We start from the raw sequence: 23866 nt of genomic DNA on the forward strand, positions 1-23866 counted from the left end.
GGAAAATTGTGTTTTTTAACCTTAAACCGCATAAACACATTTCATTACACCAAATACACAACATAATGTTCTTTTTAGCAACATCATATGACCCCTTTAAAAAATTTAATTAAAGTGCTTCGTCATGTTGGTGGTGACACCTCTCTTGCAACATGTTTAGCTTATCAGATATTATACTTGGCTTTTTTGGCTTCTGATCGCAAATGTGGCCAAATTTTGGAGCGCTTGGATTAGCGAGCAAGGTCCTGGCAAATCGAAATTTTACAACAAATCCGATTCCTGACCTTAAGTATCCGATTCTGGAATTGGAATCGATTTTCGATTCCCAACTCTAGAGAAGAGCAAGTGTGTTTGTTGCTGATCACAGACATTTGATAGTAAATAAAATGGGTGCCTGACAGCAGTGTGTACCTGTGTGTGGATCTGTAGATTTTGTCTTCTTGCATTCAGAAGCATCTGTAGATTTAGGCTCGCCTTCGGTTTTCTGGTTCTTTCTCTTCCTCCTAGAGTCCTTTGACTTGCTGCCACGACCCGAGCTTCTCTGTTCCTGCAGCTCAATCTGAAACACAAAATGAATTAAGCCTGATTATGAGGGGTCCAAAAGGGCAGAAAAATAAACATTGCTGAATTAAAGGGGTTCATTGCGATTTCACTTTTTTAAATGTTAGTGTGTAATGCTGCTGTTCGAGCATAAACAATATCTGCAAAGTTCCAAAGCTGAAAGTTCAATGCAAACGGAGATATTGTCTTCTAAAATTCTGGCAGTTTAATGCTTACAAAAACGGCTGGTAGGGACTACAACAAGTTACTTCCCGGGTTCGTGACGTAACAAACCCAGATAGACCTCGCCCTCGGGAAAAGGCAACAAAGGGGGCGAGACCATGATGCGCTGCTTTAGAGAAGAGGAAGAGAAAACTAGATGTGCACGTAAAAATCTATTCATATATGAATTGCGATTCTGTCTTCTAACAATTCTAATGGATTCACAATTTTCAAAATCAATGTTCTAAAGCAGCGTTCTCATCCTGTTCCTCGCATCCCCCTGCTTGGGGTCTCTCTCTCTCATTCAGCTCAGCTCCAACAATGAACTGCTACAATTATACACTTACTTTCACATAGCTATGAGAAGCGTTAAACATGGTGCAGCGTTAAACGTGTGCAGTTGCCATAGTGTATTAAAGCTTTAATCAGGATAAAACTGTATATTAAAAGCTAACAAGCAGTAGCATTTACAAATAAAAGCATATCTTAAAGTATGAAACAACAACAAACAAAACATAGGCCTACCATTAAAAGCCGTGCTTGCACAGGTTCTGCACAATCCTCTTCAATAATATCCTCTGATTCTCAATCGGGCTCAAACTGATAAGCGATATTAACGACGCCGTTGTTTACAATACAACCAGAGCACATGCCGCTGAGAAGAGGGGCGGGACGTTTCGGAATAGAGGCGTTTTAGCCAATCACAACACACTGGGCTAGCTAACCAATCAGAGCCCATCGCCTATTTCTGAGGGCGGGGCTTCATAAAAACAGGAAATTATCAGTGTGTTTCTCAGAGAAGGGACAGAGCGGTGTGGAATAAAGGTAAATTATGTGAAAAAGAATGCGTATTTAAAAAAACGAACCATTAATACATGTTAGACTGCACCCCATAAACACAATCAAGCCTAGAGAAAAACCAGTGAACCACCCCTTTAAGATAAACAAACAGAGCCTTTCACGGTTTCAAAAGATTTGCAAATATATACAATAGTTAATCCCACTCTGGTAGCTATATAGCATTGCTTAAAGGGTTAGTTCACCCAAAAATGAAAATTCTGTCATTATTACTCACCCTCATGTTGTTCCAAACCCTTAAGACCTTCTTTTATCTTTGGAACACAAATCAGGGTTCTATAGTGCGACCATTTCAGTCACATTTGCGACTGAAAACTACTGCGTGCGACTATGAAAAATGTTTTAGGAGCACCAGTGTGACTGACCCGATCATCATCATACTTGTGATTGCGCTCAGGGGAGCTTCAAAAGTTTCTACATGTTTTTGCAGCATTGAGTAATGCATCACAGACATTTTTTGATACAATTTTGGATTATTGATTAGAAGGTGCTCCTAAGATTTTGAACGTGCTCCTACATGTTTAAAGTTAGGAGCACAAGTGCTCCTAAAAAGAAAAGTAAGCATAAAGCCCTGCAAATTAAGATATTTTTTGATGAAATCCGAGAGCTTTCTGACCCTCCATAGACAGCAAAGGAACTACCACGTTCAAGGCCCAGAAAGGTAGTAAGGACATCATTAAAATAGTCCATGTGACATCAGTGGTTCAACCGTAATTTTATGAAGCTATGAGAATGCTTTTTGTGTGCAAAGAAAACAAAAAAAGCGAATTTATTTACCAATGTCTTCTCATCAATGTCAGTCTCCACCGTGCATTCATAAGAGTATCATGACACTTGTGTGCATTCCTCTGCTTGTAAACAAGGTGCAGCACATTCAGGTTCTACGTCAGAATGCTGGCTCCTGCGTGATACTCTTGTGAACGCACGGTAAAGACCGACATGGAAGAGAAGAAATTATTGAATATAGTCCACATTTTTGTTTTCTTTGTGCACAAAAATTTTTTCTCGTAGCTTCATAACATTACAGTTGAACCACAGATGTCATGTTGACTATTTTAATGTCCTTACTACCTTTCTGGGCCTTGAATGTGGTAGTTCAGTTGCTGTCTATGGAGGGTCAGAAAGCTGTTAGATTTCATCAAAAATATCTTAATTTGTGTTCCAAACATGAACAACTTTGAGGGTAATTAATGATAGAATTTTCATTTTTGGGTGAACTATCCCTTTAAATATAGCCAGATATTTGTTCGCTCGGGCAGCCATGTTGCCGCTGAAGCCAGTTTATGCTGAGATAATTCATACCCCTTTGTTTGAAGAGTAGTCCCGAAAAATCTTTGTTTGAAGGGCTATCTGGCCCTTCCCCTCAACCAAAAGAGAATCGAGACACCCTTACCCTTTCACGTGAATGCGCAAAACAGAGGGAAAGGGGAAGGGCTAAGGGGTAGAAATGGGATTGGGCCTAAATGTGCCGGCGGCTCTTTTGCCACAGACCGTAAATGCACATGAAGTGTGCCATTTGGGATAGGGCCTATGAAGTATAAAAAATGGTCTTCACAGTATAATGTGATGATCTGAACACCCCCCCCCTCCTCACCTGTATGAGTGTGTGCAGGGCATCTTGGTGCGGCTGTGATGCAGCCTGTAGGAGCCGGTAAATAGTGTGTGTCTGGTCAAGCGTGACCTCCAGCAGGTCTCCTTCTAGCTGAAGCTCCTCCAGCTGTGCTCTGGTGGATGTGGTCAGCTCGATCACCGGCCCTTTGAGACACGGCACTAGTGACAACAGAGACTCCACCCCTAACGAGACAACAGCCGATAGGTTAAAAATGAATTAAAGCAGTTTGATTACACCCATCAAGGAGGCTTGTGAATGACTGAGGCAACTAACCTATAATGTCCTGAGTGCCTGACTTCTTAGCAACTCCATTCTGACAGCCAGACTGGACAGGAAGAGGAAAAAGCTGTTTTTGTACAAGATTTTTACATTTGTTTGATTTCATAAAAGTTACAACTGCATTTCCTCACCTGTGTACCATTAGCAGCCTTCTCTTCGCTCTTTTTTGGCGAGTTTACTTCCTCTGTCAGATCAATAACACCATCTTCTGTTTCCTCTGAGTCAGACAACACAATTACAGTATCCCCATTCCATTTGTTTTTCTCCTCTGGCTCTTCCTCTTTTATACTGTTCATTTCCTGCTCCACTTGTTGGAGTCTCTCTAGCTCCCTCTGTAATTCCGGAGAGTCTAGTGCCTGTTTGGCTCGACCCTGCCAGTTAATGGCTCTCTCTGTAAGACACTGTAACGCCTCTCCCTCTGGCAGGCGTACAGGTAACTTCTGCAGCGCCACCAGCAGCGCTAGAATGGTTTCCAGCCGTGGCCGCCGGGATCGTTGGCACCGCGGACAGAGGAAACGTGTGTTCCAGTCCCACCAGCAGAGGGGCTTTGTAAGATTTGTGTCGGAGGAGCCCAGCAGTGATGGGAAGGGCACACAACCTCCATGGAACCAGTCTTTGCATAGATGGCACCGGTGAAGCAAGGGGCAGGGCTGGCCACTGCACACACACACTGATTGGCTAGAGGTGACGGAAGGGGCGGAGCCACCATTCTGCAGCAAGGTGCTGTCCGAGTTATGTGGCGTGTCTGTCTCCATGGAGTCACTCTGTTTCCTTTCTGTCTTGATGCCGTTCTGGTCACCGTTTGCTCCTTTTTCTACGCCGGGTTTAGTTAAATTCACCTGCTGAAGGCGGAGGAGGGCCTCTTTCTCCAGATGCTCCCCTTCTTTGAATGCCATCACCTGATATTGATGACATAAAAGTTGCATAAATATGCAAAACCTAATCAATTTACAATGAGATTAAGGAAAATAAAATTCTCTAGGCTGTTCCAAAACTTAAGTTAAAGCTTTCTAAAGCCCGATAGTATACTTCCTGTATTGGTGTTCCACTCTGGTTTCCAATTTGTTTCGATTTGTACATTTGAAAACAAAGATACATTGTGCCCATCCGTGCTAATGGTAAATGAGGTGTACTTTTAATGGACCTCATTTGGAACACTAAAAGTGGGTCTTAACTGTCATGGAATCTCACAAGTCATGGATTTGGAAGGCACTGAGCACAGAAGATTCAACTTACAATTTCTTCCATCTTTGGAGGCAGCTAAGAAGTTAGGTGCTGCCCCTGTAGGCAGCTCACTAGGTTTTAGAACAGAGTGTGTCATACACTGATTCAGACAAATTGTCAGTCTGATGTATGAACACACAAAGGATAAATGGAACAGTTATGAGTAAACAGTAACTCACGATAGCTCCTGGGTCTCGGAGGTCCTGAGCAGTGAGGCCTAATACATTGACATCAGAATCTGCTTCCGTACCCAGTGAGTTCTCCTCCATTTTCTTGCTCTTCTCAACACATGGGCACAACACCTACACAGAGGTGGGGGTAAGCCATGGTCATGTAAAGTAATGACTATTTTTGGTGAGAGACCTTGAATAACAATTCAGAGTCAAAAGTGTAGATGGTCTCTTCACCTCCAGCAGACTGTGCTGACTGTTCTTCTTCAGGAACGTTTTGCTGGCCTTCTCTCTCCAGGAGTGAGCGCTGGCCACCTGCAGTTCCAGCTGCTTCAGCTCCTCCATCTTCACCGGCAGGTCCCGCCCAATGGCCACCAAACCCTCCAGATCATCCAGACACGGGTAGTGCTCACCGTTCTTCTCAGAAAAAGACGCAAGAAAGGACACAGTCAAACTAAGCAACCACCCTGAATGGCCAAACCATACTGGCTGACTATTATATTGAACATTAATTCCAGTTTATCAGAAATGGCATAATTATTCTCACCTGAATTTCCTCCAGATCAGTGACCCAAGCGCGAGCTCTGCTCAAGCAGGCCTGCAGGGACAGGATGTTAGGCAGCTGCACTGGTATTAGCTGAGCCTCGTTCACGATGGCCTCCAGCGTCGACAGATGGTGTTTCTGCCTGCTCGCAAGAAACAATTGATAGATGAAAATGGAGGCTACATTGGTGTGGTGACATATTCCGCCCCTCACTTGAACCAGCTCACCTGTCCTCCAGACAGATCTGTGCCTTCTCCTCCCAGCGCTCGGCTATAGTCAGTAGCTCTTGCAGTTCAGCCATTGCGGTCTCCACCGATATGCTCTGTGGTACATTACAACCTGACTCCATCAAGTTCCTCAGCACAGCTAGAGTCACCTCGCTCCCCTCCGGCCCTAACGTCCGCCTGACCTCTCCCAGCCAGCGACCCTGCTCCTGCAGCCCACTCAGAAGCTCACATGCCGGGGCAATAACAGGCAGCGATGCTCCCTCCTCCAGCAGGGCCTGGATCTCTGAAGCCGCGGGTAGAGGAGAGTCCTGCTTCCACTCGTCTTTTGTGCTGTCAACCAGAGCTTGAGCACGTGCATCAAACTCCTCTATCTTCTGCAATACCGCCTGGAAAAGAAGCAACAGTGGTTGAACTTTCAAGCCGATGGCCAAATATTTTATATGCTATATCTTTGGCCTATTTTCTTACCTGCACTTCCTCCAGCGGTTTTATAACACAGGGCAGGTTCTGCATGGTGTCCACCAGAGTCCTCAGCTCCTCCAGACTCATTCTCCTGCTCTGGCTATTGCTGAGGAGCTCTGTGCTGCTGCTCTCACACTTTTGGATGTCTGCGAGGACAGTGTTGAGGCGCTGGAGCAGCTCATTATTGGGGAACTTCTTGTCAGCTGCCTCTTCTTTCAGAACCTCTAGATCTTTAATGTCTGAAGAGAGAAGAAAACATTCATTTGGGCTGCATTCAGTTTTGCACATCTCCAGCACCTATTAAAATGACTAATAAGAACTGTTCACAAATGCAGAGTTTGTCTCTCTGTGTGGTTTGTCACATTTACCTATTTTGTTGCCTTCTTCCTGCTCTAGGGCTTCCTTCACTCGGTTTGCCCATGAGTCAAAAGACTCGGCGCGAACTTTCAGCCGATGCAACATGGCCAAGAGTTCATCCAGAGTATAGCGATACCTGTATAGATGAGGGAACAAAAGCACATAAGACACTTCTGGCAGAACACATCTGTAGCTAAGAACGTAGCACAGACGCTCTGTGCTGGTTTACCTGAGGTAGAGTTTTTCACTAGGGCAAGAGCAGAGGTCCTGGGCATGGTAGAGGCAGACAAGACTCTCTTGGCAGTTCGAACACGCCAGGGCTGAGAGAAAGCAGGTGGTCTTACATTTGTCACATTGTCTTTCATCATCAGGCAGTAATTCAAAGGCTTCCCTTTCTGCTTCCTTTATGCCCTGAGAGATGACACCACGGTAGAAAACAGTCAATCAGCTGTCAAAAAGAGTCTATCCACCTCTGATTTTATTTGTAGGTGATTGTGACATTGTGGCCAAAAAGCAGCAGTTAGGTGTAATAATGCATCATGACCTTTGATTCAAAACCTAGTAAGATGTCTACTTAGCATTTTGGGCAGGCTAATTATAGACAATGTGGATCAGTTTTGAACATTTTAACAAAAACATATTAGAAGGTGAATAAAATGGAGACAGAGGAGATTCACTTTTTTTCCATTTCATCTCATTAAAAAAACAGCACAGACAAAAATGTTGTAAACATTTCCTCATAAACAGTACCTTGTTCTTTTTATATGCAAGAGAAGAAAGAAATAAGAATAAAAAAAAACCCTGACCTATTTTACTGGGGAGAAACACCCAATAAAATGAAACACTAAATACTCTATAAACAAAACTGACAGGGTTTTTAATTTATTAGTTTTAACTGATAAAAACAAAAGAGAAGGCTGCTAATAGTTCACAGGTTAGGAAATGCAGTTGTAACTTTTATGAAGCATGAACTTACTAGGTGGAAGGCACTGATAGTATGATCACTTGTAGACTTGTGTAGCAGAACTCACATACATTGTAATAAACTGATATTATACACATCAATTATACACCAATCAAATATTATCAGCTGCCCAATCACAGATGTTTTTCCCTCATTCTGCAAACATCATCTCCACTCACCCTTTCCAGGAGGCCTTTGCGTAGTTTCCTCTCCTCCTGTACGATAATGAACATCTCCCTGTGCGTGGCGGCTGCCAGGTTCAGATCTAGCTTCTCTGGGCAGGCCGCCATCTTGCAGGTGAGTTCCTCATGAGAGAACACGCAGTAGCGCCTCAGCCGTCGGTAATGCTCAATACAAGAGCGCCCTGTGGGCAGCTAGAAGAGAGAGAAAGAGCAAAAGCCTCAGTAACTCACAACAGGATGACTGACATTTAAAAGGTAGTTCCTCAAAATGTGGTTTATCTGGTCACACACTGCTTTACATACTACAGATTTAAATGAAGGTGCATTTATGCATGCACACTGTATTTATTTACCCAGTCTGCGGTGCAGAAGTTGACTGCTTCGGCAAAGTTATATCCCTGATTGAAACCGCTGTGATAAGCTCGTGGAAAAGTGATGACAAACTCCCCAGCACACTGATTGGTCCGAACCACCTGTCAATCAAGAATTATGGCCAACTGAGATCAGTGTTTTGAAAGCCCATTTCACACATGACAAAACAATAATGCCTCCAACAAAACTATTCACACGGAACATTTTTGTCTGTTCACATTTAGAGAAACAATAAAATAACCAAACATTAGAAAAATTTTAATAGTAAGAATATATTATTTTCAGGGCACAGATCATATATTTATATATTGCCAGGCCATCGGGAAGCAGCCCTAAAAGCCAAATTAACCTAACAAAAAGAGCTTTTATAGAATTTCACAGGGTGTTTTTCAGGCCTCATTTCACATTCTTAAAATAGTAGTGGATTAATGATGCAACCTGATTACTTAAGTACGCTAATTATAATAATGAGTGAGTATGCGTGTTACAAACCGGCACTCCATGAGACATGAGTATATTTGGGTTCATGATGGTGACAAGCTGGTGGAGCAGGTCTGGCTGAAACTCGAAGAGCTCAGGTGTGAGTTTCTTCATCACCTCCTCTAACTTCTCTGCAGCAGATGATGGCACACCATACCATGTTTTGGGCTCACCCCTAAAAAGAGAAACCAAAACCAAGTTTTTTTTAATCAGACTGTGCTTACAGTACAAAACACATGTGGTCACTGGTCACAAGCTTTTCTGGCAATTTCTACTATTAAAAGATATGATATGACAAGCTGCTCCAGAAAGATGCTACATAGCATATTAACATAAAGTCTCTATGCATTACCAGTGTAAATAGTTGATGGAGTAACTCCAGTGGTCCTCTATGTGCCAACAGAAAGCGGAGAACACCATGCCCACATACAGCCATGGCACCTTCATGCCAGAGATATCGGCATTAATGTGGCACAATACTGACTGCTCCAACACTGGCATAACGTTTAAATTCCAGCCGCTGCGGGCATATTGCTGCAACAAGAACAGGACGGAGATGTTCATTTGCTTTCTTGACCAAAACATGGAAAAACAAAGTGAAGAGAAAAAAAAAACCGAACCTCTTCCTCATCTGACAAGTGTCTCTTGCCGTTGTTGACAGGAAAACCACTACCAAATTCCTTTGAGTGAATATCTGCCCCATATTCTACAGTTACGTCTTCTTCAATACTACTGACCAACCTCCAAAACTCCTTCTCAACCAGCTCTGTCGGCACCATCTAAAAAATAAAAAAAAACAATTCAAATGACAATGAAATGATTTGTACATGTACAGTAAGAGTCTGTGGGGTTCAAGATTGATTAAAGGCAAGAAAAACACTCACATGGACAGGCATGTTGAAGTAGTCTGCTTTAAAAGTATCGGCCATTTCACCGAAGCTCTGTAACGTATACTCTCGAGTGGCCTGCTCAAAACCAAACGCCTCTGCTGGCTTTTTACACTCCTACACAGACAACACATTAACAGTTGATTGCTGCACCAAGAAATAAAAGTCAGCACTTAGAAAGTATTAGGGCGTGTTCAAACTTGGCGTCTTTTTTGGCAAGAAAAAGTTGACAAGAGCGCTTTTATAGTAAAACAAAAAAGCTGGCAGCGTTTTGGTTACAAATAGCAGCCGAGGGCGTCTTTTGTTGCTATAACAACAGCTGCAACAGTAGCCTAGTGCTGTGTGGTGCAGAAATGTCGAGAAAGAGTAAAAAGTTGGCTCTTGCGTTGGCTTTTGAAGTTAACAGGGAGGAGAATGTCAGTTCACAAAGACGTTTGTGGGTGCTTACAACAATTTAGTCAAGGAGCTCCGGTTGGATAATGCACGGTTTGTGGCATATTTTAGACTAGATAGAGTCCTTGTGCTCTGAAACTAGTACGATCTATCTACCGGCTCTTCTCCATTTTTTCTTGTTGTTATGGAAACCACTCGCTACTCGCTTGTCATTGGTCAGCTGTCAAAAAGGCGCATGACGTAGAGCGTTTTTTTCAGAAAAGTAAAAAAATTTTCAACTTAAAAAAAAAAGACGCTCTGAGCTGCTGAAAAAGAAGCTGACGGTGGCGTTTTAAAAAGCGGTCAGGACTTTTTTGAAAACACGGTTTACGCCATAGGATTATAATGTGAAACAAACGCTGGCAGCTTCAAAAAAGACGCCAAGTGTGAACATAGCCTTAGATTGTTTATATATTACACATTCATTAAGCAGCAAAAAACTAGCTTAAGACACTTAAAACTTAGACTCCAGCATAACACAACAGAATAATACAAGTTATTTCGGTCTGGTCTCTCACCTCTGCTACACATTTGGGACAGCGCCAGTTCCCCTTGGGTGGGTCTGTGAGTGGAGGTATCAGGCAGAACGTGTGATAATTATCATCGCACCCATCACAGAGCAGCAACTTCTCATCCTCGTCCCCACGTCCGCACATCCGACATACAAACGAGTCCACCTGGCAGATTTCAGTTATTGAGCTTAGTAAAATTTTGCATGTGTGCAAGGTATTTTTGAATCTGATTGGAAAAATAGTCAGATACAAGCATCTACATGGTTATCCTGTAGATGCTTGATCGAATCCTTATCCTGTTGATCGAATTATGTCAGATCTACACCACCCCTTCCAATCTGATCATTATTTAATTCAGATCAAGGATTGATGGATTGAGGTGTTTACATGGAGGATTTTCAGTCCGATTGAGCCATCAATCCAACTCTTAAGTTCATACGTCTCTCTCAAACTTACAAACTGTGGGTTATTGAGGTTGCGTCGGAGTCTCATGGTCATCTTGGTGCAGGGTTCATCACTGGAATCATTAGGATCATCAGTGTGATTTTTGTCATCATCGTCCTCCTTGACAATGAGATTTGGGGGTGGTGGAGGAACGTCTGGATCTGATTTTGTAACCGGTGTCTCTCCAGGTTCATCCTTCACAGATGCACTGGCAGCGCTGTCCCGTACTATTACAGTCTCCGGCAGTTCATCTGGGGAAAATGCATAATGTGACACTTGAAACATTTATTTGTCACATATATAAAGAACAAAATCAAATCAAATTCCAACTGCAGACACAAACCTTTCTTCCGTGTCTTGTCTCGAGGTACAAGACCGAGCCCCATCATTTTAGGTCCAGCCCCGTAAATCTGCAGTTTTTTCAGCTCAGGGTTCTTCTCTATATCTTCCTCTGTAGGCTCCGGCTAATGGGCGTAAGTGAAAGACTGTAAGTGAACTACAGGAACAGTGGTGACGATATTTGAGAGAGGGTTTTCCTTTCTCTGTTTCTACACTAAACACAGCTTTTTCCATGAGGGATCCGACTGTTCAGGATATTAACTTTTCACTACATTTCTCACAGCTGTAAAGCATCAGAAAGGTCGGTGAAATCATTTTTTCCCACACTTTCTTAAATAGTTCATTCAAATCTTTGTTGCTCAAACTACAATACAAAACTGATTGAAAACCCCAGATTGATCAATATAAAACAAAAATGGTTGAGACGCCACTGCAGACTGTTAAAGCAAGAGCAAACATGCATGAAGTTAGTTTTGTGCCAGACTTGACTGCTATCAAGAGGGAAAAAGCAATTATTAATTCAAACACAATTAATAATGAATGGCAAAGTCTCTCATGAAACGATCCACTGCTTAAAAGGGCTGGGCAATAAAACTAGGCCTTTATTTATATTCAATATATCTCTATACATTTACATATTTACTCCGAAATAACAGTCTTCAATCAGTTAAACATTAAATAGCATCTGCTGCCAAGTATATTTAAAATGTGCAATGCAAGAAGTAAAAACAGTCTTAATCTATATATACATTTTGGCAATATTCACCTACATATATTTATACCAAAAAAAAATAAAAAATCAACAACTAAAAAAGCCATACAGGTCCTTTTAATAAAAAAATGGGGGTCTATATCATAAATATCGAAAATATCACAGTCCTAATTGCTAAATGCCTCAAATATGCAGAAGCAAGAACACATCTAAGCATTATGTCCAGATTGACGTCTGTCAGACATGTCAATCGCAGTATTTATCTGTTCCGTTCCTGAAAAACAAAGTTTCGCTTTGTCATCGTTAAGCAAAAACAGCTAATTTCTGACTTGCAGCATGATGAACATAATATGACCCCACGTCCGCACATCCGACATACAAACGAGTCCACCTGGCAGATTTCAGTTATTGAGCTTAGTAAAATTTTGCATGTGTGCAAGGTATTTTTGAATCTGATTGGAAAAATAGTCAGATACAAGCATCTACATGGTTATCCTGTAGATGCTTGATCGAATCCTTATCCTGTTGATCGAATTATGTCAGATCTACACCACCCCTTCCAATCTGATCATTATTTAATTCAGATCAAGGATTGATGGATTGAGGTGTTTACATGGAGGATTTTCAGTCCGATTGAGCCATCAATCCAACTCTTAAGTTCATACGTCTCTCTCAAACTTACAAACTGTGGGTTATTGAGGTTGCGTCGGAGTCTCATGGTCATCTTGGTGCAGGGTTCATCACTGGAATCATTAGGATCATCAGTGTGATTTTTGTCATCATCGTCCTCCTTGACAATGAGATTTGGGGGTGGTGGAGGAACGTCTGGATCTGATTTTGTAACCGGTGTCTCTCCAGGTTCATCCTTCACAGATGCACTGGCAGCGCTGTCCCGTACTATTACAGTCTCCGGCAGTTCATCTGGGGAAAATGCATAATGTGACACTTGAAACATTTATTTGTCACATATATAAAGAACAAAATCAAATCAAATTCCAACTGCAGACACAAACCTTTCTTCCGTGTCTTGTCTCGAGGTACAAGACCGAGCCCCATCATTTTAGGTCCAGCCCCGTAAATCTGCAGTTTTTTCAGCTCAGGGTTCTTCTCTATATCTTCCTCTGTAGGCTCCGGCTAATGGGCGTAAGTGAAAGACTGTAAGTGAACTACAGGAACAGTGGTGACGATATTTGAGAGAGGGTTTTCCTTTCTCTGTTTCTACACTAAACACAGCTTTTTCCATGAGGGATCCGACTGTTCAGGATATTAACTTTTCACTACATTTCTCACAGCTGTAAAGCATCAGAAAGGTCGGTGAAATCATTTTTTCCCACACTTTCTTAAATAGTTCATTCAAATCTTTGTTGCTCAAACTACAATACAAAACTGATTGAAAACCCCAGATTGATCAATATAAAACAAAAATGGTTGAGACGCCACTGCAGACTGTTAAAGCAAGAGCAAACATGCATGAAGTTAGTTTTGTGCCAGACTTGACTGCTATCAAGAGGGAAAAAGCAATTATTAATTCAAACACAATTAATAATGAATGGCAAAGTCTCTCATGAAACGATCCACTGCTTAAAAGGGCTGGGCAATAAAACTAGGCCTTTATTTATATTCAATATATCTCTATACATTTACATATTTACTCCGAAATAACAGTCTTCAATCAGTTAAACATTAAATAGCATCTGCTGCCAAGTATATTTAAAATGTGCAATGCAAGAAGTAAAAACAGTCTTAATCTATGTATACATTTTGGCAATATTCACCTACATATATTTATACCAAAAAAAAATAAAAAAATCAACAACTAAAAAAGCCATACAGGTCCTTTTAATAAAAAAATGGGGGTCTATATCATAAATATCGAAAATATCACAGTCCTAATTGCTAAATGCCTCAAATATGCAGAAGCAAGAACACATCTAAGCATTATGTCCAGATTGACGTCTGTCAGACATGTCAATCGCAGTATTTATCTGTTCCGTTCCTGAAAAACAAAGTTTCGCTTTGTCATCGTTAAGCAAAAACAGCTAATTTCTGACTTGCAGCATGATGAACATAATATGAACCAGCCATTAAGAGAACAGCAGTGACAACAGATTATAGCAATCATAGATTAGTAGTAATATGCAGCCCAGAGTGGGGTAACCAGTCCACCACCAAAGAGGAAATGTAAGCAAGCCAGCATTGCTAAAAGTGTGGCAAGACAAGTGAAGTGAAATGTGTTAGATGACTGAAGGACACAGAGGAAGACAGGGTGGATGCATAAAGAAATAAGCAAAAGCAAGAGCTGAAAGACGAAAAACAAGAGCTTCTACATGAAATTAGACACCCAGTTAAGCGGGAACGACAGCATAAGGTCAAATAAAGTTTTTTTTTTTAAAGCATGAAAGAACGTCGGCAAAGAAAGAAAGAGAAGTGAAATGTGTTAGATGACTGAAGGACACAGAGGAAGACAGGGTGGATGCATAAAGAAATAAGCAAAAGCAAGAGCTGAAAGACGAAAAACAAGAGCTTCTACATGAAATTAGACACCCAGTTAAGCGGGAACGACAGCATAAGGTCAAATAAAGTTTTTTTTTTTTAAAGCATGAAAGAACGTCGGCAAAGAAAGAAAGAAAGAAAGTGAGTGAGTGATAGGGAGGAAAGTAAAGAACAGTGGGAGCGAGACAGAGAGAGAGAGAGAGAGCGAGGCAGTACCGAGGGGATGTGTTGAGAGCCAGTTGTAAGAGGGTGGTGAGTTGGATCCTCTGGACCCTGCATGGGGAGACAACAACCAAAACAAAATGGATTCCAGAGAGAGAGAGACAAAAGGAAAAAACAACAACCATGTGCGACAGGACAGAGTCAATCGGGGGACAGTAACCTATTAAAAAAGTGTTTTTTTAATGTCTGAAGTATGATTCAATTTTAAGTCAACAGCATAAGTGATTCAGACATAATATAATTTTTTTAAACAAACATCACATACAAGTGTGAAAGTGTTCAGTTGCAACAGTTTTAGTTATTTGTTGCAATTGCACATGATTGTTCAATGGATAACATTACTTGCTCCATATATTTAAAATAGCATTTTATATTTTAAATAAGATACCAGTCAAAAGTTTGAACACACTTATTATTAAAAATGTGTATGGGAATTCCTTAATAAAAAAGTATAGTAAAGAAATACAAACTATATTGCATTTGAGTTTCTTTGTCTGTACACTCTATAGACATTCTCTTAACCAACATCAAGTGCATCCTGGTATGATTTAAAATTTTAAAGGAGTACCCATGTATGACACTTTTTGGCTACTTTTCATAAACTATCTGGGTCCAACTTGCAACTTATGATACAAAAAGAAATAATTGTAATTAATGTAGTTACATATTATGTTAAAGACATTTATATTTGCCCACAAAATTGCTTCCAGCATTCAAGCACATGCTTTTATACCAAAAGATCAGCTGAGTGAGTCCAAACTTTTTTCTGGTAATGTACGTATTTTAGTTTTCTTAGGATGAAAATCAACAGAATATGGGTTTGAACAAAATATTAAGAGAGCGAGAGAGAGAAGGGGAGAGTTAACATGGTGGTAACCTCACTTACTGCAGTTATAAATGGCTAAATGTTATTGCTTTAAATATCCTTATAATTGTAGTAATTCAGTGGTAAGGAAACCACTGAAGGTTCCCTAACTTTTAAAACTATAAAGATTTCTTTGATTATCAGATACTAGTTTATTATCACTAATGCTATGAATCCATTGACCAAGCTAATGTAATGGGCAGGCAAATTAAAAAGCCAAACACCCAAAAAATAAATGCTGGGGAAACGCTGCATCTTTGAAATGAATGGGATGAGAATAGCATTATGATGGAATGAAAATTTTAGGCGATGGCCAATGGTTTTAAAGAGAAAACGTGTAATGACAACAAATGAAAGGCAGAAAGTGACAGAAAGGCAGAGGGATGAGGGCAAGATGGATACAATCCTTTATTTAACAGCACAGGGAGCAAAGCATGCTGGGAAGCGCCTTGAAAGCATGGTCAGTGCTGATCCAAAAGCGTTCATACATCTCAGAAAAACAGACAAAGCACATATTTGGATGGATCCATTAAGCCCTGGTCAGTTATACATACATTTATGGAAAAGGTTAAAGTCATCAGTAGTCATCATGAAGGTTAATAAAAGTAAAGATTAGACTAGTTGATTTTGGCACAATTTAGTAGTATCTTTGTTAATAGAGCACACTGTAAAATGTAAACAATGACTTTGAAATAACTGATAAAAAATTGCATTTATCTGTAAATGTTATAAATGAATTTATACTGTTTTTAAAATCACTGCACTGGCTTTTTAATTTTGTTACAATTATTGTTTTTAAATGTAGGAAAAAAATGCTGATCACATACAGTATGACAAAATGAGCAAATTATGCCTCAATGAAATATAAGCATAACAAAAAAAAGCCTAACACATATATTGATCCAGAAATATCACTCACCTCAGGTTTAAGGCGATTGGCTCGTCGTCCATAGCTGCTCATCTTAGATGGCGGGACTGATTGGCGGAGAGGAATGGAGTGGGGTTTGTATTCCCGGTCTACCTCATCACTGTCATATGGCCTCGGTTTACATGGCTAGATATGCAGAACGCACACATATCAGCTTCATATTTGTAAAAGACATTTACTTGCACCACAGAATATTACCATGCACAAATAATAAGCGCATTCGAGTAAACTAAGACATGCACATTCCTTTCTTGTGATTCTCTTCTGTAATTTTTAAAACTGCCTGTATCTAATATCACGCAGAATTAGCTTGGTTTGGGTATGTGCTGACGTAAATGAATGTACAGTTATAGTAGTTGCTGTTTACCCAAAATACAGATTAATATGGGAATGTGATTCAGGTTTATGTATAGACCTGATGCTCACATAATCAAAATATGACCAAATTCTGATTATTGGAATCTCAAATACTGGAATATTTGTGTGCGTGTAAGCACATTCAATGAAAATTATACTGCTACTCTTATAATATAATAAAGAACGTGTGAAGATTTTCAAGCAATAATGATAAATGGGCAAACACAGTACCGGTAAACTGGCTCCAGACTGGAACAACTCAAATGGATAGACGATCCTCTCATAGTGCGACCTCAGGAGAGAGCCAATGTTTTTGCCAGGAGGATATCCCAGTTTCTGTGCCACACGTGCCCAGCGTCTCTCCTTACACACCGCCTCGAAACCCCCTTCCTCTGTCACAATCTACCACACAGGACATAAAACAAGTTAATTACTAACTCTTTACAGTTTACACTATTCTATAGATTTATGACGTTCTTAGGATGAGTTTACTTTAAAGTCTATAAAAGTTCTGTTAACCATCTCCAATCTTTTTTTCCTAATCAGGGAAATGACATCAAACAACTCAGTCAATAACATAAATGGCTGCAGTATTCACCTTGGCCAAGCTGAACAGATCGAGAATACGTCGTTCTATATTGGGGATCTTCAGAGAGGATCCCTGGATCTCCCAGAACTTGGCGATTCTGTCCAGATAATTTAGCTTCACTCGTGTCTCAGCCTGAGAAAAAAACAAACAGACGTGTTAGTGCTTAGTCAACACAAGAATATGTGGGTCACACTTCATGGAGTAAGACACACGGGTGACGAGTTCAACAGGATGCAGCTCTGACCTCAAGCTCATTGAGCCTCTGAATACGTGGTGTGAACCGGAAATTGTCCACCTCCACAACAAATGGTGGCTGCCAGTCCTGTAATGGAAAGAAAAAGGCTGTTTAAACAGCAAAATGTAAATATTGTTTATAATGGACTAACCTTAAGGGATATATTTTACTCAGAAAGGAAAATTCTGTAGAACAAAAAAAGAATACATTTTGAAGAATGTTGCCAACCAAACAGTTTTGTTGAGCACTGACTTGGATTCTATGGGCAAAAAACACTGAGATGCTTTTCAGAACATCATCTTTTATGTTCTACAGAAGATATAAAGTCACAGGTTTAGAATGACAGCACAGAAAAATGCAAAAGTTGATTACGGGTGGTGGGCGAATCTTGCATATTCCAGACTTTTCTGCTATTGGACGGATTTTGGCGATATATCCCAGAGGATCAGCAAACTCCTCCCATGACGGTTCAAACACTGGACATTCCGGCGGCGGAACAAACTCCTCCCCTCCATCCATTGCTCTGAAAGCAAGCAATTCAAGTTCACTTAAATCAAACAATATAACTCCTAAATCAAAAGTAAATGCAATCACATTAGCCTTCTTTCATACAACACAAGCAGATTCCAAATCAATCATATAAATCATTCTTACTGACTGTGACTCTTTATGAAAGAGCGGTTTTACAAAACCTGAAAATGTTCCGCTTGTGTTTTATGAAAAGGGTCATCATCTTTTGTTAGTTCATGTTTTAAAACATTAACATATTCAAACGACACTAGGGGCCATGGTATCTTTTAATCCCTATATTTAAAAGGTCAGAGTTCACCCTAATGGACACCAGCGCTTGATCCATATACGACCAGCACAAAAGCATGTGTCAGAATTAAAGTGCACAGATCTAACGGAAGGGCCTTGATGATGCATGAGATTTAACGAATCAGGAAGTTTAGAGCACAAAGAAAAAGACCTTCCTCAGGCACTTTGACAGGAGGAATTGGAGAACAGAAACTTGCTCTCTAGAAGCACGTCTGGAAATGCACCTGATTACTCTTCTAACAAAACATCATACCCTCTCTAACTTCAGAAATCCCCTGCTTTTGACTTTGTCTACCTCCCAGTCTCAAACCAGACAAAATGGGGGAGGGAGCGAAACATGGTTCATTTAGGCCTTGTCTGGAAAACATAAATAGCTTTTGCATGTATCCACAGCCATTGGTTTAATCAAATGTGCACCTTATAAAACAGCAGAATGCCTAATATGACACAGTCCATTCATTAATTACAACTAAACCTACTGTAAGGGTTTATATGCTAGTAGCTTCCATGTTGTGAAAACAACAAAAACTGATCACGTGACGAAAAACGGTTTACACTTAATTTCCCAAGCTAGTAACGATGCCATTCATTTCTTGCTTTACCGGATTAATCATTATAAATTAAAAACTTACACATACATAATCAAAACAATACCCGTCTCGTTCAAATGTTGTTTTTACTATATGAAGTTTGGCTATTCAATTAGATGCACTTCTGACAACGTCGTGACAGACGAGTTATAAATAAAAATAGCTGACAGCGGCTGTCTCTCAAATGCTAGTAAGCTGCCAACTAAACAAATGACATTAGAACTAGACAAAAACACATTCAAAGGGGCGCACGTGGCGGTCAACCCCGCTTTCTAATGTTCATATCTCACCACGGTTTGAGACACAGCCATAATCCCAAATTTCCTGTAGCTTTAGCCTGCTAACCGCTAACTCGCGTGAGCTTCGACAACAGCTTTCAAATTCACAGATAATAGTGAATAAACCATTAAAATGTGATGAACTGACACTTTTAAGACTTACTGGGAAATTGTGTGCCCTGGGGAATTGCTAAGAAAGCGGTTTTATAGAAGTAGCTGGTTAGCTGTCCAGCTAATGACCAAAACAATAAAGCCTCACCATCCGTTTGTCAGCAGACTCACGCCAAATCCAACTAACGATTGATTTGATGTCAAAAGTATTTAACGAATCTCAAAATATCCGACAGTATGAAGACGTGAACAGATTATAAATCCAGTGAGAGGGCCAAACATTAGGACTCGATTCCAAAGAATGGCTGAGTTGTGGAAACACACAAGGGGAGAAGATAGTGTGGTTGCCTCGGGTCGCGGGTATAAGATGTGTGGCATTTAAAGGGATCATCTGATCGGATATTCCAGGTCAAACAGAAACACTTGCGCTAAATCAACATACATTTAGCCATCAGTGCTGTGAGTCTGAGCACCAGTCTTACATTTGTGCACTCGGTCAGAGTTCTTCTTATTCTTCGGAGTCGCCCCTGCAGCCGGAATGATTAGTGCGCCGGTGTGTTTAATTATCTGTCTTTCTGGCTCTTGTTTGATGCTCACGGGGTCTATTGTTCGGTGGAGGGTCAGTCTCTGGGTGGCAGTGGCTCTGCGGCCTCCTCGATCAGCCCATCCCAGCACACACACATTCACACACTCTCGGTCGGTTAGAGGGATGATGATCGCGGAGGTCTTCTTTCCAACGGACTCCTGAAAGTCCCGTGTAAGTTGACTTTTTCTTAATAATAACCGTTTCGCGCACGTGTACAAAATACGCGTCGTTCCCAGTGTTTTCTTCCCTCAGCTAGCCACCGTTCCTCCTGTCTGAACTACACGCCATCTTGGTTTCATCACGACCTAAGCACAACTCTCTCAAGATCCATTGATCTCAGTTGGGAAAACACGGTCGCGCCGCATCCAAGACAGCCTCACTAATTATAAATATTTATTGTATTTTATTGCGCCGCTCGAGTCCGGTGTCGACACGATGTAAGTTAATGTAGCTTTCTGATGCTGCGTTTGAATTTTCATGCCACATTATTTGAAATTAGCGCGGGCCAAACCGCGGTTACAGTTTCCCCTGTTGAGGAACTCTGGTAAAGCCATTTCCAGTGTTGGGGGTAACGCATTACAAGTAACGCGAGTTACGTAATCAGATTACTTTTTTCCAAGTAGCTAGTAAAGTAACGCATTACTTTTTAATTTACAAGAGAATATCTGAGTTACTTTTTCAAATAAGTAACGTAAGTTACTTTTTTTTAATGTATTGATTGGCAGCTCTTCTGTCCCCATGTTGAGAGAAATCAGAAGATGTTACTGTAGTTCTAAGTCTGAACTACACGCCATCTTGGTTTCATCACGACCTAAGCACAACTCTCTCAAGATCCATTGATCTCAGTTGGGAAAACACGCACTTGACTGGACGCGAGCGCGGTCTCATCCCTCCACGCGTCTCATTACATGTAAACTAGTTCCTGGACTCGTCCGTCTTAACACAGAATGAGGTAAATTATCGTACTGGATATAACAGAAAATGGGTATTGATTTCACGCGTGTGTTAAAAGTGGACTATATATCGTGTTATATACTATATGTCAAATTGTGAGTAGTTGTATGTTGTGCAAGTGATGCAGGTGGGCGAGCGGACGTGACGCGGAGTGATATTTCACCTCTTTCTTGGCGAAGTAGTTCCAATGAGTAAAATTTGCGCAGAAGAGGTCAAGCGATGTATGCGAAAAACAAAATGGGTAAAATAAATAAATAAATGGGTAGCGACAAGTGGCAAAATATTTTAAAAATCATAATTTGAAGGTATAGTCCAGGGTTCCTCAATTAGTTTTCGCCGATGGCCGAATTCTACGGTGGCCGAGAGAGCTCAACGCGCTGCAACTTAAGAAAACACATGCAAATTGAAAAAACACCAGCAAATTAAGAAAACATCTTCATCAGTTTGACAACACACGCGCTGCAAATCCTCACAACACATGCAAATGAAGAAACGCGCTGCAAATCCTCACAACACATGCAAATGAAGAAACGCTGCACAAATCCTCACAACACATGCAAATGAAGAAACGCGCTGCAAATCCTCACAACACATGCAAATGAAGAAACGCGCTGCAAATCCTCACAACACATGCAAATGAAGAAACGAGCTGCAAATCCTCACAACACATGCAAATGAAGAAACGAGCTGCAAATCCTCACAACACATGCAAATGAAGAAACGAGCTGCAAATCCTCACAACACATGCAAATGAAGAAACGCTCTACAAACCCTCACAACACACGCAAATGAAGAAACGCTGCAAATCCTCACAACACATGCAAATGAAGAAACACCCTACAAATCCTCACAACACATGCAAATGAAGAAACGCTGCAAATCCTCACAACACATGCAAATGAATGCAAACCTGCAATAATTAAATGTTAACACAAATATCCTTTTAATTCCATTCTATTAACCAATGTCTTTGCTTCTGACCTTCGATGATCCAGTTCAACTGTACTAATCGGCAAAAATTACTCTAGACGAACATTTGTGTCTTTTTTACTGCTGACGTGTGTTGAAATCTTCTTCTGCATTCTACTGTACAGACATACATTTACTTTCCCTTCAGCCTGAGGCTTATTCATTTCACTTTTGGTGTGAAAAGGCTTTTATATTTGCCAAAAATAGAACTTTTTTATTTTAAAAACAAACAAGTAAGCCCTGTCCAGATTTAAAAAGTAATGCATTACTTTCCATAAAAAGTAACTAAGTAATGTAATTCGTTACTTTTTTATGGAGTAGTGCAATATTGTAATGCATTACTTTTAGAAGTAACTTTCCCCAACACTGGTCATTTCTGACATCATTTACTCAGTTCAGTTCAGTTTTGAGGGTTGGGTTGTGTTGAACTTTCTTGATAATTCAGCACATAATCAATTGGATCAGATTAGCTATAGCTAATTAATTCTGGAAATAGGCCTACATGCTATTACACAAACAATTTTTTTTTGTCAAAGTACATTTTAAGAAAGACTGTGAATGCTTCCTTTTTAAATGATTCATATAAAATGCATATTTTATATTCAAAAAGTTTTATATTTCATTTTAATCTGCTGCTTTTCCTGTATAAATTTTCTCCCATAATGTGCATTTTTAAATATATATATATATATATATATATATATTGTAAACATGTTCTTTTTTTGTGTTTTGATATATAAATGCATCATTTAATCAGTTTTTTTTCCCAGTAATGAATAATATCAATTAATTATGAGGCTGGATTAGATCAAATTAAATCTGGAATTTCCCTACTTTTTTCTCTCAATTAGGCAGTGTGTAATTTATATTCGTTTAAACAAGCATTACATTGTACATTGTAACACATACATTGTAATATAGCCATATATAAATATAATACAAATTTATTTAAATTATTTTCAATATGAATAATAATAAGGTTTTGCAGATTAAATGTTCTTTTACTGTTTTGATTTATATATATATATATTATAAGGTTATATCTGACATTTTTGTCAAAATTGAGTTATTCACATATTCTTATTCTGTGACAACTTATTTACATTATGTGATAGATTTTTTAATGTTGTGTACATTTTGGGACTTTTCTATTTAACCCGTTGAGCGGGACGGTCCCACATACGGGATTTAGACCGTTCGGTGACGTCACATAACTGCCGAATTCAAACTGTGCTTTCGCGCTTTAGCTGACGCTGAGCCAGAGAGAGACCTGCACTGCGCTTGTCATTTTATCACAACTGTGCAATGTTCTTAACCACATAATGCATATTTTAGGGTTCAGACATTTAAATACACATAAGTACTGGTAAAACAATACATTTAGAGTTTGAAAAATACACACACATGTCTATGGAAGCAACAATAACAATCCATTCAAATTTAATTTGCCGATGTGTTTTATTCATATCAGATACACATAGTGTAAATAACTATAAAGTTCACTCTATTCTTCACCGGCCACTTATTACTTGTATTTTTGGGAGAAATTGATGAATTCACGTGCTGCAAATCCGACTGACAGGACTCTGAACTGCAGCGCGAGCAAACATGGCGGCGCCCATCTCACATTACAGATCACGATCAAGATCATTTAGAAAGGGTTTTAAACGACAAAACACACTCATTCACACATATTTGTAAATCGGAATATCAGATAGCTCATGACATGGAATGCACGTTTGTGAATATTTTAAATAAAAAAGGAAAAGAAATAAAAGCGATCCATCTGTCATACAGTGTTATTGTGGCCGCGGTGTGTCATGTGACAAGCAAAAAAAAAACTCACTGTGGGGGGACCGCTAGAATATTTTAAACTCGCCACTGAAAAGGTTAAAAAACTAAAAGATTCTATCTACACAGTCGAATAGAATGCAAAAATATCTCAAAACTACTCGGAATGCAGATAGAACCTTATAATTCCAAGGGGACGATATATATATATATATATATATATATATATATATATATATATATACACGTGTGTGTGTGTG

The 23866-nt window shown here is 40.0% G+C and overlaps 1 protein-coding gene across 1 annotated transcript; it reads right to left on the reverse strand.

The window, feature by feature from the left end:
- Positions 1-361: 361 nt before the first annotated feature.
- kdm5c (lysine demethylase 5C) lies at positions 362-20239 on the reverse strand. Its single transcript, XM_016232359.1, has 27 exons — positions 19455-20239; positions 17881-18031; positions 17518-17595; positions 17283-17405; positions 16916-17086; positions 16319-16453; positions 14529-14585; positions 12833-12953; positions 12502-12740; positions 10331-10489; positions 9378-9497; positions 9114-9272; positions 8846-9027; positions 8506-8668; positions 7995-8114; positions 7639-7833; positions 6725-6906; positions 6507-6631; positions 6145-6377; positions 5677-6062; positions 5453-5591; positions 5143-5322; positions 4915-5037; positions 3643-4410; positions 3506-3557; positions 3215-3414; positions 362-559 (listed from the first exon to the last, which is right to left on the reverse strand). Exons 2-27 carry the CDS (start codon positions 18025-18027, stop codon positions 362-364), a joined length of 4755 nt encoding a protein of 1584 aa, XP_016087845.1. The 5' UTR covers positions 18028-18031; positions 19455-20239.
- Positions 20240-23866: the final 3627 nt, after the last annotated feature.

This window comes from Sinocyclocheilus grahami, unplaced genomic scaffold, assembly GCF_001515645.1.
Source record: "Sinocyclocheilus grahami isolate Dianchi unplaced genomic scaffold, SAMN03320097.WGS_v1.1 scaffold410.1, whole genome shotgun sequence".
NCBI classification, from domain to species: Eukaryota; Metazoa; Chordata; class Actinopteri; order Cypriniformes; family Cyprinidae; genus Sinocyclocheilus; species Sinocyclocheilus grahami.